Here is a 14,152-nt window from a genome sequence, read left to right on the forward strand (position 1 = left end):
GTTTCTCTGTCACATTACTAAAGCAAACAGAAGGCGAAGACATCAATTTAATGTCATGTTTGCTGCGATTTTTTAAAAAGCAAATCCCATCTTTGGAGAACAGCCTCGGAAACTCACAGCATGAAGATCAGTTAGCAGCAGTGGGCAAATGCGGCAACTGCCCCAGGATGAACAGAGCATATAATTCTCTTGCTTTATGTGTAGGGTGTTGCATTACAGATTTGCGCAAACTACAAGGCACCAACATAAAAGATAATGGTGTTGCTCTGCTGAGAAGAGCTGCCGGAAGTTGCTGGATAAACCACAGGAAACAAAATGCAACTCAGGGGAGGGGGGTTGTCATATTCTTGGTGGGTTGGGTTACTCTGTATTTACAGGGGGGGAAACAGTGTGACAGCTTCTGTTTGCAGGTAACATCATGTAAACTGTGGGAATTAAGAGAATATTGGAGGAGCTGCAAACACACAGTAAATCCCCGTGTGGATAAGTCCTTAATGGCGTCTGTTTTTTTAGGTGAAGATTGCAGAGCTGGAGCAGATGCTGGATGGCTTGAATGAGGACTTCTTCCAGCTCACAGTGGAGGTCTTAACAATCCAGAAGGAGGAGGAACAACTGGATCGTGAGCTCAGAACGCAAGAGGAGTCAGTCTCATTTGCTGTATGTACATTCCTTCATTTCATTGCATGGGGGGGCAATGATGTAATTAGCCATTCTGTGAATATGCCTTCACAGTACTCCTAGCGTACAGGATGCTTAACAACCAGTGGTGGCTGGTGGCTCCATGTCAGTGGGCCAGTGGAATCTGCTCCGGGTCCGAGTCTGAACTTTCAAGGAGCTGACCAAGGTGCTGAAACCTGAAAACCTCAGATAGCTCCATGAAAGTGTGGACTAAAACCAAGAGCAGGTTCCACTGTCCCACTGACTTGGAGCCACCAACCGTACTTCTTCTGTTAACAACCCTACTTCACCACTATAACTCCACAAAGCAGGGTATCAAGTTAAAGATGAGGCATGAATTAAGGGGTCATGACTTCTCATTTCTCTCTCAAACTCTGATCACACATTACGTGGCAAGCATGCTTGCTGCATGGATCCCAGTGTCCACAGTGCTAAACATTGGAAAGCAAAGGCACATCTCTCCAAACACTCCGGGATTTGTGGCGAACAAACACCAGGGAGCTGTAAATTAATGTCCTTGAGTGCCTAGTGCATGACTGCACATGCACCATACATGTAAAGCACTCTCTCCTATAAAAAAGTTCTTAGAACTGTAATTTGCCTCTCACAGAACTACAGTTCCCAGCACCCTTAGCAAATGATAGTTCCCATGATTCTCTGGGAGTACGGGAAATGTGCTATGTTCCTGCCTGGAGATGGGCATTTCCTCTTCACGTACATGGCAGATAGGGTTGCCACGTGCAGTCTGAATGGGTGAGCCACTAAAGCCTTGATGTGAATGCAGGTCTCCAGAAACCCCACCCAATGCTATATCTAGTGCAAGGGTGGGCACCCTTCTTTCTATTGAGACATAGCCAACTGTGGTGTGGGATCACCTTCTTATATTTCTTTCCTCCTTTCACCCATTTTCTTCTCTCTCTAGGAATTAGGCCTAGGGCTATAGCTTTCTTCCTTTCTTTTTGATGCTTCCACTGGGTCTTCCCCAGTGGGCGAACGAGTGGGGCTCACTGATGACCTTTCAGGCAAGGGAGCTGGGCTGAGCAGCTGGCACCTGCTCATTCTCCTGATCTAGTGGATCATACCTGATAATCGGTTTACATCAGCTTTCTCCAACCTGATGTCCTTCCGATGTTTTGGACTACAACTACCATCAGCTCCAGCCATCTGGAGGGCATCCAATTGGGAAAGGCTGGCTTACATTTATATAATACTCGTCAACCACATGAAGGGTAGAGACACGCTCACTGGTCTGCCGGTTCCAGTGCATCTCCACCTCTCTCCTGACAATGGGGGCACATGATGCTAGTCAAACCCTGCCCCTTTTTTACTGTAAAACCTGGCAGGAGCCGCTTGAGTGTGTGTTTTATTTTAATTCAGCTTCAAAGAGATTTTGCAACTGATCGGCACATCAACCTGATCCCGCTCCAGGTGTGGCTGATGGAAACACTTTGAACTGGCAACTAATGCGTTTACAGCCTTATATGATACTCTTTAACTTGAAACAGGTGCTTTACAAGGCATCAGATCTGGAGGAAGGCGGACACATAATGTAGTTTGTTCCTTGCTGGTAGCAAAATATCAATGAGAACCCAGAGCATCCTGGTTTTCAGGATCTCGTCTCATCCACTGCTCCAGTGATGCCCCAGAACTCAGTGACTTTATTCTGCCTTTCTTCTCCCCTTTCCTCCCCCACCCCATCTCTTATACAGTCTCCAGGTGGTCTTTTGGGAGAGGAAGCACAGCACTTTTCAGAACACCTTGAGACTTGGGCTGCCAAGAGAGATCAATGTTTATTGCTGGAAATTAAGAGGAGTTTCATTGCACGGAGAATCAAAGACATTGAACTGGAACTGGATCGTTATCTGAAAATCCGTAGTGGTTGCCAAACTCAGTGTCTGAGGGAGGACTGACCTAAACTGCACACCAGCAAAAAGTGTTTGGGTGATTGTGTTTAATTCTTGCTAGGGTGATCGGCCCTTTGCTCAAACATCTAACTCAAATACTTAACTTTGCTCAAATACTTCTCTTGGGGCTTCAAGTATACAGTAGGAGTGAATCAAAATAGACACCCTCCTAGTAGCAAATATGGGGGGCAGCTGTTTGGGGTACCACAATTCAAATTGTTTCAGGGGAGGGGCATTACAGTGGTAATTGGGGGGAGCTTCTTACTTTCTAAACAAAATTGGGGGGAGAGAACTAACTTATAGTGGCAGTTAAGAGATTTCTTTACTCCCCCCCCTTTTGTACCTTCTAAAAGTTCAGCAGTGTGCCGGCCACCTCCCTTTCCTTCTGAAACAGCCTCTTGGAAAGAAACTTACATGCTCAATGGATACATCACTATTGTGTGGTGAGCAGTGTCACATAGGCCAAGACCACAAATCAAGGGACGCATAGGCATAATGTGATGACATAGTTAAGATCTGATGTTCACATGATTTCCCAGATGCTCTGTACTTGTCAACTTTAAATAAGTATTGTTGTGCACCACCTCAGTCTCCAAGTGGTGAGAGATCTCCAGGGGTCTCTGCACTTGTCCAGGGTTTGGTTTCCTTGGAAAGAAGGTCAGTGGAGTCTGTGGTGTTTTTATGAACTACGGTTTATTTATTTACACACATTCCAACCTGAGCTTAAAATGGAGGGGGTTCAAAGCATCAGCAGTCCAGTAGATCTTGCTTTTCCATCAGGCTTACAGGAGGCATCCTAAAGCTATGGTGCAGGGAGCGAGCCTCTCCGTGTGTCTCCAGCTCCCAGCTTTTTCTCTCTCTCAACTAAAAACACAAACCCTCTTTTCCCCAGGAAGGGGGGGGTCTCCTGAAGAGTTTCAATAACATCTCCGTGTCCCATTTGCCAGTTAATGGTCACTTGATAGACCCATTAGCTCACCCGGCCACTATTAGACTAACTGAAGGGATTCATCTGACCAGTGGAGCAGGTTTCTCCGCTGCAGAGCCCACCTCCAGGTGCAGGGTTCTAAGTGAGAGGCTGGAAGGGGACTCATAGAAATCATCTATTTCATCCTCCAAACCCATAACAGTATAGATAACATTTTTCAAAGGAAAAGGCTGAAAGCAAGGATTGCTCATAACAGCAAAAATGGCAAAAATGAACAGTAGTTCTGGCTGAGAATAACTTTGCGTGAGAGAGAACGTGTAAGGAATTGATATGTATGGAATGTTCAAGAAATAGAGTGGTTTTGTTTACAGTAGCACAAAATGGCAGTTAATCTGGCATATACCAGGGTGGGCACCTAAGAGGTTGCAGAATCCATGTTATAACTGCTAATCTATGGGCTGTATTTGAAAAAGGTGTGCATTATGTTTGAAAGTTGTAAAGTTGAGCAGAAGCGTTAATTTCCAAAAGAAATAAAAATGCAAAACTACTTACATTGCATGTTAGGCAGCTTGCTTGAAAAATTGTCATGTCAAAACGTGAGAGGAATTGGGATTGCGGTTGTGCGATTCACATTTCCAGTGGGCAAAATGCATGCTGCTTGCTCCAGCAACAGGTATCACAAATTGTCACTTTGAGTGTCTGACAGCTGACAAAGGAGACACTGCTGGGATTAAAAGGGCTTGTCACGTTTTATGTTTGAAAAGTGTGATTCCAGATCCATTCAGGTAACCAAGGACTTCCTGTATCCTAGTATTCCTCAGTTCTTTGTCCAGGTAAAGGTACAGTAAGGAGAAACCTGTCCACCTGGGGGCCAGCTCAGCAACGCAGCAGGCGGGTCCTTTGCTCATGAGGTAATACACAACTGGTATGAAGGAGGCTTTTTGTTGGCCCTGCTGCTGTTTACCAGCCCTCTTGGTAGGGCAATGTGTCACCCATGGAGAGGGAAACAAACTCAGGCTGCACCCAGCAACCAGGACATATGTACTCCGTTTCGCTGCCTGTAAGTAGCAGGCTGCTTGAAATTCTGCTTATACAGAATTGAGGAGACAAAGTGGCAATTTGTGCCTGACCATCCTATGTTTCCCTGGGGGGTTACTGATCAGGCTGCCTTTGTAACATCATCTTGAAAGCATGCAGTCAGTGGTGGCTCAGGTCAGCAGGCATTTTTGGGTTCTCCTGTAGGGGTGGGGTGGGGAATGTGATTCCATTCACATTTAAGCTGAATTTATCAAATTGGCACTTCCTGAAACAATATGAGAACCAAAACACAGACATCCTTTGGAATTCGCACTTATTTGAATTTTGCAATGCAGTTCTCCAACCCAACAATTTTTTTAAAAAATGCATATATTAGTGGAAAGTGTCCATTAAAAATGAATATATTCATGAAAATAACATACAAATCCATTATATTAGGAGAAATTGCTTGCAGATGTGTATATTTGTCAAAACTGCCTTTATTAGGAGTAATTTGCACTAAAATGCTGAAGAATTTTCATGAGGAATTTTTATTTTAAAAAATCACAAATCGCTGCAGAAATTTGGAGAACTGAATCTTAGATTGGAACTGGGAGAACTGAAATTGACAGATCCTTCCATCCCTGTTCTCCTATTACATTACATTATTTTATGGAATTTAGATTGCGACCCACCGCGAGTTCTTGTGTTGAAAGGGAACTGGCATATAAGTAGTGATGACCACATAGCAGATTCTTCTTTTCAGTCCTAACTGCTAAGAGGGGAGTGAGTGAGTGAGCGTATGCCTGTGGGTGGATGAGCAGGTTGACTATGTCCATCACTGGTATGCAGCCCCCAGAGGATTGGCTAAGAGGAAATGTGGCCCTCCAGATGAAAAAAGCTCCATGGTAGAGACAGGAAAGGAGAATTCCCAGGAACTCAATGTGAAAGGCAGCAAAATTCCTCCATCTCCCTGCTCCCAGTTCCTGGGCCTTTCCTGAGGCTGGTTCTCATGCTTTGCTTAATTGGCATAAATAAACTCCATCTTTTTATATATTGACCTCAAGGCTCATCTCTCATTTTCCTCCCCCCACCTTTCAGGTTTTCAAGAGAAATGTTTATCACTGTGCTTCATGGAGGTAAGTGACATTCTTCTGGCCTTGAATTTCTTGTTGTGTTATAACACGCCCATTCAGAATCTGATTAGTCCAAGGAGCAGCAACATGTAAGGATACTCCATGGTACAATTTGCACACAGGGCACAGGCAAACACAGTAGGTCACTGGTTCAAATCTGCCCCATTCCCAATAGCTGTTGTTCAATGAATCGTGCATGGGATCTTGTTGGGCCTTATGGCTGATAATTAGTTCACTGCATTTCTCATGTGTTGGGGTGTGGTGACATGATGGGCATGTGCCTCTCTCATCCTGTGTGGGTTGGCACCCTCCATGTTGATGTTGCATATAGGCAATAGGGATGGGGGATACATTTGATTCAGTTTGCATTTAAAGCTGAATTTATCAGATTTGCATTTTCCGAAACACTATGAGAACCAAAACACAGCCATCCTCCAAAATTTGCACTTATCCGAATTTTGCGATGTACTTCTCCAACCAAGCAATGTTTACAAAAATGAATATATTGGGGGAAAGGGTGCACAAAATGAATATAGTATATTGCTGAAAATGGCATACAACAATGCATTATATAAGGATGAATAGCCTGTAAAGAAATGTGTACATTAGTCAAAACTGCATACAAAAATGCATTTATGAGGAGAAATTAGCATTAAAATGCTGAAGAATTTTTAAAAAATGCAAATTGCTGCAGAAATGTGGAGAACCAAATTTAAGATTAGAAAGATGAGAAACTGAGAGAGCCAAACTCACAGATCCATCCCCTGGTAGGCAACCACAGCATAGCAGTCCCTGATTGGTGTGCTGTGGTCGGAAAGCGTTCCTGACTAGGAACGCTGTGGACACATCTACTGGTTTTCCAGGTTTTGTATTTTCCATGTGGTGTCTTTTACCCTTCCCTCCTAGTGCATCTCTCCCCGTCCCCTGCCGCCAGGTTTATTGTGAGAACAGAATTGTTGTGTTAGACTACTTTAGGTTTAGGGCTGGGGAAAATGCTACTTGCCTTAATTATTTCTTTATTTTAAGAGGGTGGAGTGAGGGCAAAGGAGGCTGCAGGAGGAAGGGGAAGCCCCACTGTGTGAACAAAAGTTGGCTTGCATAAACTGCAGCTGCAATAAAAACAATAAACCGTGCAAAACCAATAAAACACCACCAGAATTTAAAGCTACCAGTTAAAATGCCTGATAAGAATTTTTTTAAGTCGTTGTCAACAAATGTCAACAAAGAGCCAGGCAAGCCTTTGGGGGGAAGACTATTCAGTATTCAGAATGTCACCACTGAGAAGACCCAATCCTTGGTCACTACTGCAGCTCTGATTGCAGGGGGCACCAGAAGAAAAGCCTCTACTAACGTATACATTTTTACAACCAATATTCCCTAATACAGTGCAGCTGTACAGTGCATTTCTGTATGTTATATCCACTAATATATTCATTCTTATGCACAATTTCCTCTAATATATGCATTTTTACAAGCATTGTTTGGTTGAAGAACTGCATTGCAAAATGCTGAAGGATGGCTGTGTTTGGGGGCTGATATTGTTTTCGAAAATGCAAAGTTGAGAGATTCACCTTTAAACGTGAACTGAATCAACTCTCTCCCCCTTCCCAACATATAATGCATTACATGAGTCTAACTTAGAAGTCACAATAGCATGAATAACAGCTGCATTACTTGGTTTTATCATTGCACATGTTTGACATTGATTGTTGTCAGCTACTTTGGGAGATGTTTTGCAGAAAGGTGGGATAAAAATGTCTTTAAATTAAATAATATTTTTAAATGACCTTAATATTACTTTTGCATTTGTTTTCCTTCATAGAAAACAGGGCAGACATTTTTAACATTCACTGCAAAGTCCAGCGTCTACTAGATGGCATCAAACACCGCTGTGGCTGTGAGAATGAAGGTAGGTAAGGCAGCTGAAATATTTTGTGTATTTGTGTGGTTTTTTTATATATCCATACTTCATTAAGATTTTGTTTTCAGTGGGAAGTATCCAGGGGTGTCCCTCCACTGACAGAAGGCACCTTGATCCAGCAGAGGCTTTTGTCCAGTCCTCGTGTATGGAACCTTAAAGTGACAGCATTCAGTGCTCCGACACATTCCATCTCCCCATTCTGGACCCCTTTGGCTCTCCATTAAACAAAAAGACCTTGAGGTCCTACTCATGGTCCCTGTCATAGGGCACAGAGAGGCTCCTTTATGCTTTTCTACCAATAACAAACCTGGCCAGGGTGCTTCAGAAAGTCAGAGAAGACCAAGTGCAGTCATCTTAGTCATACCCTACTGGCCTGACTACAGAGGGGCCTTGGTTCCTGCCCAGCCAGAGTGGCTTTCAAATTGGGAGTGGCTCTGATTAGCAAGATGGCATCTGAGTGGGAGGTCCTTACTATCCTAGGCTACTTGAACCAGTTTATGCATATTATTCACACCATACTTTCTTCTAATCGCCCTTTGATGATGTGGGTTTGTAAGCCTTTGTGCACTGGGCAAAGAGCAGTAGAGTGGACCAATCAGTGGTCAAAACAGCACTCCAAAGTTTTGTGCAGGGAGGTATGGACCTAGGCCTCAAGCCTAGCACCATGTGTAGACAGATAGCAGCCTGTTCCTCCATGCTTTCCCACCCTGGTCATCATCAGACTGTTGGGAGTAAAGCACTAACGCTTGTAACTAGCAAACTGAACTGGAGGGGGGCATGTCCCCTGTGTTTAATTATAGATTGTTAGGCCCCCTGGGGCAGGAATGTGTTCTCTTATATTTTGTGAAATGCCATGCACAGAGATAACAAGTAAATACATAACATTGCCTGCTTTTAAATTATGTGTTTCAGATGAGGTAGAGTTAGCAGATGAGAGTGGCCAGGTAAAGAATTTACTCCAAAACAAACACCGCTCTGCAGCTGAGCTTCTGGGAGAGCGAGAGACCTATGTGCTCCTTGGTGTTGCAAGTAGGTTCTTCACACCAAATCTCTAGACTGCCACAGGTTGTGTGTATGATGTTCACCCCACACATTCACACATGCACAGCATAAACCTAAACTCAAGGAAGCCCAAATTCAATTCTCAGGATAATTTATGCAAGCTGGATTCAACACTATGTATCATGTGTAAAGGTATGCCCACAAATGCACAGTTTTGCTGATAAGCAAAATCAGTTCTTCTACGTTGGGCCCTGAAACACTTCACAAGAACATGAGGGTGTCCTTGATAGCCTATAGCTTACAGTTCTCCATATGTGTTTTCTCAATGCATGTATTTCTTAACTTATTTTATCCCCCCAAAATGCACATTTTAAAACTCATTTTTGAGCCAAGAACTGTATTGCAAAATTCAGAGAGGTGTGAAATACAAAGGATCATTATGTTCCGATCTACACCTTATTCCAGAAGGGTGCAAATCAGGTCAATTCACATCGGAATTCATGGAAATCAAATTCTTCAAGCAGGCGTACTTGGAAGTGAGACTACCCTGAAATTAACGAGACTTGCTTCCAATAGATTGTGCCTAGAGCTACAACCCTAGCCTTGAATCTAATTGAAAACAGTTCCCCAATGTCTCATGCAGATGTCTTTCCCATCTAGTTTAACTCTTTCACAGTATTCTGATCACTAGACAGGCATACCATCCCACCTTCATACTAATTGTTTCTCTCCTTTGCCCTTTTCAGGAGGTGAAAGGCCTTCAGTGATAGAATTTAAACCTCTATTGAAAGATGATTGTATCATTAATCCTAAATTCCTAGGTGGGTGAATGATTCATTTCCATTTATCTATGGAATTTAGAAAGTATTTCCAAATGTACTGCTAGTCAGGACCACCATCAAAGTCTAGGGATGGAAAACTGTGTGCACTACCAATGAAAGAAACCAGCCCTAGATGATCCTGTTCTAATGAACCGTTCATTTGGAAATGCTTCTGGCCAAAAATGCAGTTCCCTGTGCCGAAGAGACAAGTCAATTTTCAGAGTTAGGGCTTAATCAATATACATGGGGATTGGGCCAATGGTTACTGCTCAGAAAAATTCTACCTCCTCTGAATAAATATTTTTTTCTCAAGGTCATTTGATGTTGTCAAGCACATTTGGGTTGACAGCACAGGCAAAAATGGTCTCTGGGGGACAAAGGTAATCCATCCTTTCTTTGGAAATCTCATTGGTGTCTAAGTATACTTCAAGGTCAGCCAGTGTGATTTATTTGCTGGGTCTTAAATGTTGGAAGTGGAGAAAGAGCAACAACCACAACTCGCATCAGCCCCAATCATCATGGACAATGGTTAGGGATGATTGGAAGTATAGTCCAGCAACATAAGGATGGCCTCCGGTTTCCCTCCCTTGATCTAATCTATTCCCCTGCTCAGTGTTGGAAGTGGGGCAAGAGCAACTCCTGTATGGGTTCTTTTGTTTGTATTCCAGAAGGAAGATAGAGTTAGGGTCCTCCAGCTGGCTAGGCTGGCCTACCTTTACCTGTGCTCTCTGCCTAACTTCCATTGTAAACGGATATGCTCAGGGAAGCTGACCTGCCCCTCCTTCCTTTGTCTTCTTCTTCGACTGTCCAAGGAGAGAGGAGACATCTCTGTCTTAACTCTCCTGAGCCATGAGGGCAAGACCCAAGTCTGGGCATTGCACCTCCAACTTAGTTAGTTAGAACTAGGTATGCCTTTCCTATCTACTATGCATTTCCATAAATAAGGTAGCTTTTCTTATTTTACGAAGTCTTAACTCTCAGTGATCTCAGTGCAGGGTAAAAGCCTGCTTCTTAGGTAAATACACACACTGGCACACACGCAGCTCAGACCACTGAGGATCTCTGCATATTTCCATAACATGAAAGAAGGCGACTAAGGACTATTCTGAAAAGTGGTTTGCCTCTTTGGTGCTGAGAACTAGATCTGTAAAAAGACAAGCAAAGATCCAGTTTGTACAAGTGGACTCCATCCTCTGCATGAACACGTTCCTTTTTTGGATCCTCCGCTTTAAGAAGCAATTCAGAAGGTGTGAAGTACTCTTATTCCGTATGTGAATGTAACTTTTGTGTGCACCTTTTATATTTTTTTATTTTAAGTTGAGCTGCCTAAACCTTTACTTTCCCAGGGGGCTGTGTGCAGTATAAGCATGACTAATATGCCATCCTAATATTTAAAAGTTATGTAGATTTGACAATTTAAAAAAAAAAACAGCTGGGGAGGGGTAGGGAGAGTGCTGTGTCACTCAAGCCCTCTAGACATCTTACTGGCCACTGTGAGAGCACAGTCCTGGGCTAGATGGGCCTTTGCTTTTTTGTTGCTGCCTTTTCTCCCTTGGCTGCAAATGGAAGGGAAATACCTCTCCAGCTCCTGGGCTAGTGTAGGACTTTTTGAAGGGCGTGTTGGGGGAAAGAGGGGGGTATGGAGTCTTGCAGAGCCACAGCCTTCCCCCACATACCCTATTCCAAGCCCCAGCAGATCTGAGTACTGCTGTCGGAACAGCAATGGCACTGGAGCTTTCCATTGCTGCACTGCAGAGACTTCTGGTGGCAGACCTCTTTCTCCGCCACTGGAGAGAGACAGCTGCAGCATTGTCTGAAACCTCAGCTGTCCTCCCAGGGGGCGTAAGACTGGTCCCTTATAAGCAATCCTTACCTTGTTTCTTCATTGTCCTGTTGAACCAATTAATATTGACCCTTGTTCCAGTGAGTTATATATTTCTTCTGCCTGAAGCTAAACTAGAGAGTTGGCAAGACCACAAGACCCCCTCTCCAAGGGTAAAATCCAGAAAGACCCTCAAAAAAGCAACCTTGGATATCCCAGCTGTCGAAGGTGAGCTCATGGTTATGAAAGAGAATCCCCTGTTTATTACACATTTTGTGAGTTAGTTTTGATGGCTGTCATATGGGCAGGTGCAACAAAACATTTTTTTTTGTTTTGAGCCAAGTGAGGTTAACTCGCATCTCCAGAAGGGTATTTACAAATATTTCATAATCAGCTTCATTTACTTATTGGAGCCAAACGATATAAATTTCAAAACAAGTAGCTCATGCTTGAAGGACACACAATTTAATATTTCAAATTAAAAAATGAATTCTGCTCTATCATTATTATTTATTGGATTTCACCCTAATCACCCATATGTGAGCTGGAATTTATAAAAAGGTTTTAGGGTTTTTCTAAAATGTAACCGAATCCATATGAATTTCCCAGGGGATGGCATCCCAGAGTTATGGGGCCACCATAGAGAAGGTCCTGTCCCTAAGGTTGGACAAGTGGAACAAAGAGTAGGGCCTTTGATGCTGATCTTAAAGTTTGGAAGGTACATAAGAGTATAGATGGTCCTTTAGATACCCTGGTCCCAAACTGTTATAGGCTTTTAAAGGCCAATGTCACCAGCTTAAATGTGACCCAGAAACAAACAGGTAGCCAGTGTGCTGAAAGTGTTGATGCTGATGATCACTTTAGGTTTGCTTCTACCTTCTCCAGTACATAAAATTGTATATTTCTCTCCTCCCCCAAAAAACCCATAGCTCTTATTGCAGTTGTCCCTGTCACTTCTCATCTTATCTGACTCCCCTGACTGCTGGGCAACTGGGTGCCCAGTTGCCTGGCTACTTGCTTCTTTCTCTGAAGACTACATGTCTTTTCATTGTCCAAAGAAGGGTGGAGAGAGGAGCCAGGCACTTCAGTGTGCCTCAGGTGAATGGCTTAACATACTCAGTGATTAATGGTTTGGTTGCCCCCCAACATGATCAAGACAGGTTAAACCGGGTTACTCCTATCACCTTAATGCCATTATTTAATTCCTATTCCATCGCAGTCCAAACCCAAATTCTGTCAAGATGAGAGAGTTTGAATTTGGCAGATCTTGGGCTTTCCTGGTTCAGCCAAATGCCAGCTGGGCCTGCACTGGCCCATGTCTCTCATCCCAGCTCAGCCGAAGATAAGCCAGTGTAAGTCCCTCTCCCAGCTCAACTTGGGCTCAGCTGGCATAATTTATGTCAGTATAAGTCCCCCAAAAAGGGCATTCCAGGGGTGTGGCAGAATGGGTCAAGGAAAGACTTTCACCTATTCCAAACCCTATTCAATTTGCTCGTGGGACCTAGGGCTCAGTCTTTGAAATTTGGGCCCGCACTTACCTGCTAGCTCAGCTAGTAATAGCATCTCCCAGAGGCTCCTGAACAGAGTCTGGAATAGCAGTAACATAGGCTGGCCCAACTTACACTGGCTTCCCATAGTTAAGATTGCTCAGTTAATGCCCATTGTTTATCGTTTGTTTTACATCTGGAGGCCAAACTTAGGCAAAATAAACTTATGAGCTCTCAAGTTAATAACCATATTTACATGAAATAAACCTCTTCCTTCCACCTTGTTTGCTGCCACATCTGTGCTTGCTTGATTATTGTCTCTTTCCACTGTAGGTTTACGGAATCATTCACCCCATGGCAGTAGAGCAAGGACACCCATTTCATCTCCAAAACAAAGCAGGAAATGTTGATTTCTCATTGGATCTGAAGTCAGAATCGGTCTTAGTTTGTGGGAATACATCTTTTCTGCTTCTTTGTGCAAATGTTGATTAGGGCTGCAGTTTTAGGCACTCTTACCTGAGAGTGTTGGATGCTGTAGGACTTACATTGGAGTAAATATATATAACTTATTGTAGAAGTGCCAGCTTAGTCTCAACTTACAATAGATCTGGAGAACATGTAGCCCTCCAGATGTTGCTAGTCTACAACTCTCATTGTCCTTGATTACTGGCTATGCCAGCCAGAGCTGATGTGATTTGGAGTCCAGTAACATCCGGAGGGCCACAAGTTTCCCAACCCCAACTCAAAATATAAATTTATTGTAGAGATGATGGCAGCATTTATGTATTTTCATATCCCTTTGTTGGAAAGATTTTGATTTCCATTTTTCTTCCAGCGCTTTAAAAGCATCAAATTAATACTATTTGCCCATGGTGAAAACATAAATAGTCCCCTAACACTACTTCTTATGTCAATATCCACATGTTTGACTGAAGTTAACTCAATAAAAGGCATTGTCTACTGTGCGTTTCTTGCTTTGCCTCAACCAGCATAGGAACAATTGTGTGAGCCAGGCAACACTATGACCATTCTGCAGCCAGAGATTAATTTGCACCAGCATTGGCCAAGGCTTATTTCTGGGACTTGTTTCCAATGTTAACCATCAGTGCTAGAAATAATAATAAAAAGAGAGAGTGCTTTTGAGTATTAGTGATGGTTCACATTGCTAGGGAAGCTGCATACATGTTGTACTAAGGAGGTGCAAGAGTGTTAAGCAAGGCTGCGTGAAAATATGAGAAACCAGGTCAGTGCCTTTTCCCATGGTATTACTTCCTGCAGCCTGCCCCAGTCGCAGGAGGTAAGATTTGTGTTCTTTTATGCTTCTCAGTATAGAACAGGAGTTGATGTGACTGCTTGTCTTGTGAACATCAGTCTATTCAAATATCAGATGACTAAATAATAGTAATGGAAATAATAGAATATAATCCCAAATACAA

General features: G+C 43.2%; 2 protein-coding genes across 2 annotated transcripts in view; both read left to right on the forward strand.

The window, feature by feature from the left end:
- Window positions 1-2,588, forward strand: part of LOC133368775 (uncharacterized) — a 48,945-nt gene extending 46,357 nt beyond the window's left edge. The window contains exons 30-31 of the mRNA XM_061593389.1: window positions 514-657; window positions 2,388-2,588. Of these exons, the coding sequence (XP_061449373.1) occupies window positions 514-657; window positions 2,388-2,588 (345 nt within the window). The remainder of the gene's footprint in view (window positions 1-513; window positions 658-2,387) is intronic.
- A 3,053-nt stretch (window positions 2,589-5,641) lies between these two features.
- On the forward strand, window positions 5,642-13,126 carry LOC133368776 (uncharacterized protein CXorf65 homolog). Its single transcript, XM_061593390.1, has 6 exons — window positions 5,642-5,666; window positions 7,486-7,572; window positions 8,497-8,613; window positions 9,333-9,407; window positions 11,359-11,457; window positions 13,050-13,126. The coding sequence occupies exons 1-6, from the start codon at window positions 5,642-5,644 to the stop codon at window positions 13,124-13,126; spliced, it is 480 nt and encodes a 159-aa protein (XP_061449374.1).
- The last annotated feature ends 1,026 nt before the right edge of the window (window positions 13,127-14,152 follow it).

Source organism: Rhineura floridana, chromosome 12 (genome assembly GCF_030035675.1).
Source record: "Rhineura floridana isolate rRhiFlo1 chromosome 12, rRhiFlo1.hap2, whole genome shotgun sequence".
In the NCBI taxonomy this organism is placed as follows: domain Eukaryota; kingdom Metazoa; phylum Chordata; class Lepidosauria; order Squamata; family Rhineuridae; genus Rhineura; species Rhineura floridana.

Excerpts from the sequence above, each read along its gene's own strand:
- LOC133368776 (XM_061593390.1), top strand. The coding sequence starts at position 5,642 with ATGTTTATCACTGTGCTTCATGGAG. Across the intron at positions 8,614-9,332 it reads TGTGCTCCTTGGTGTTGCAA|GAGGTGAAAGGCCTTCAGTG; the intron begins GTAGGTTCTTCA and ends TGCCCTTTTCAG. Across the intron at positions 9,408-11,358 it reads CATTAATCCTAAATTCCTAG|CTAAACTAGAGAGTTGGCAA; the intron begins GTGGGTGAATGA and ends TTCTGCCTGAAG.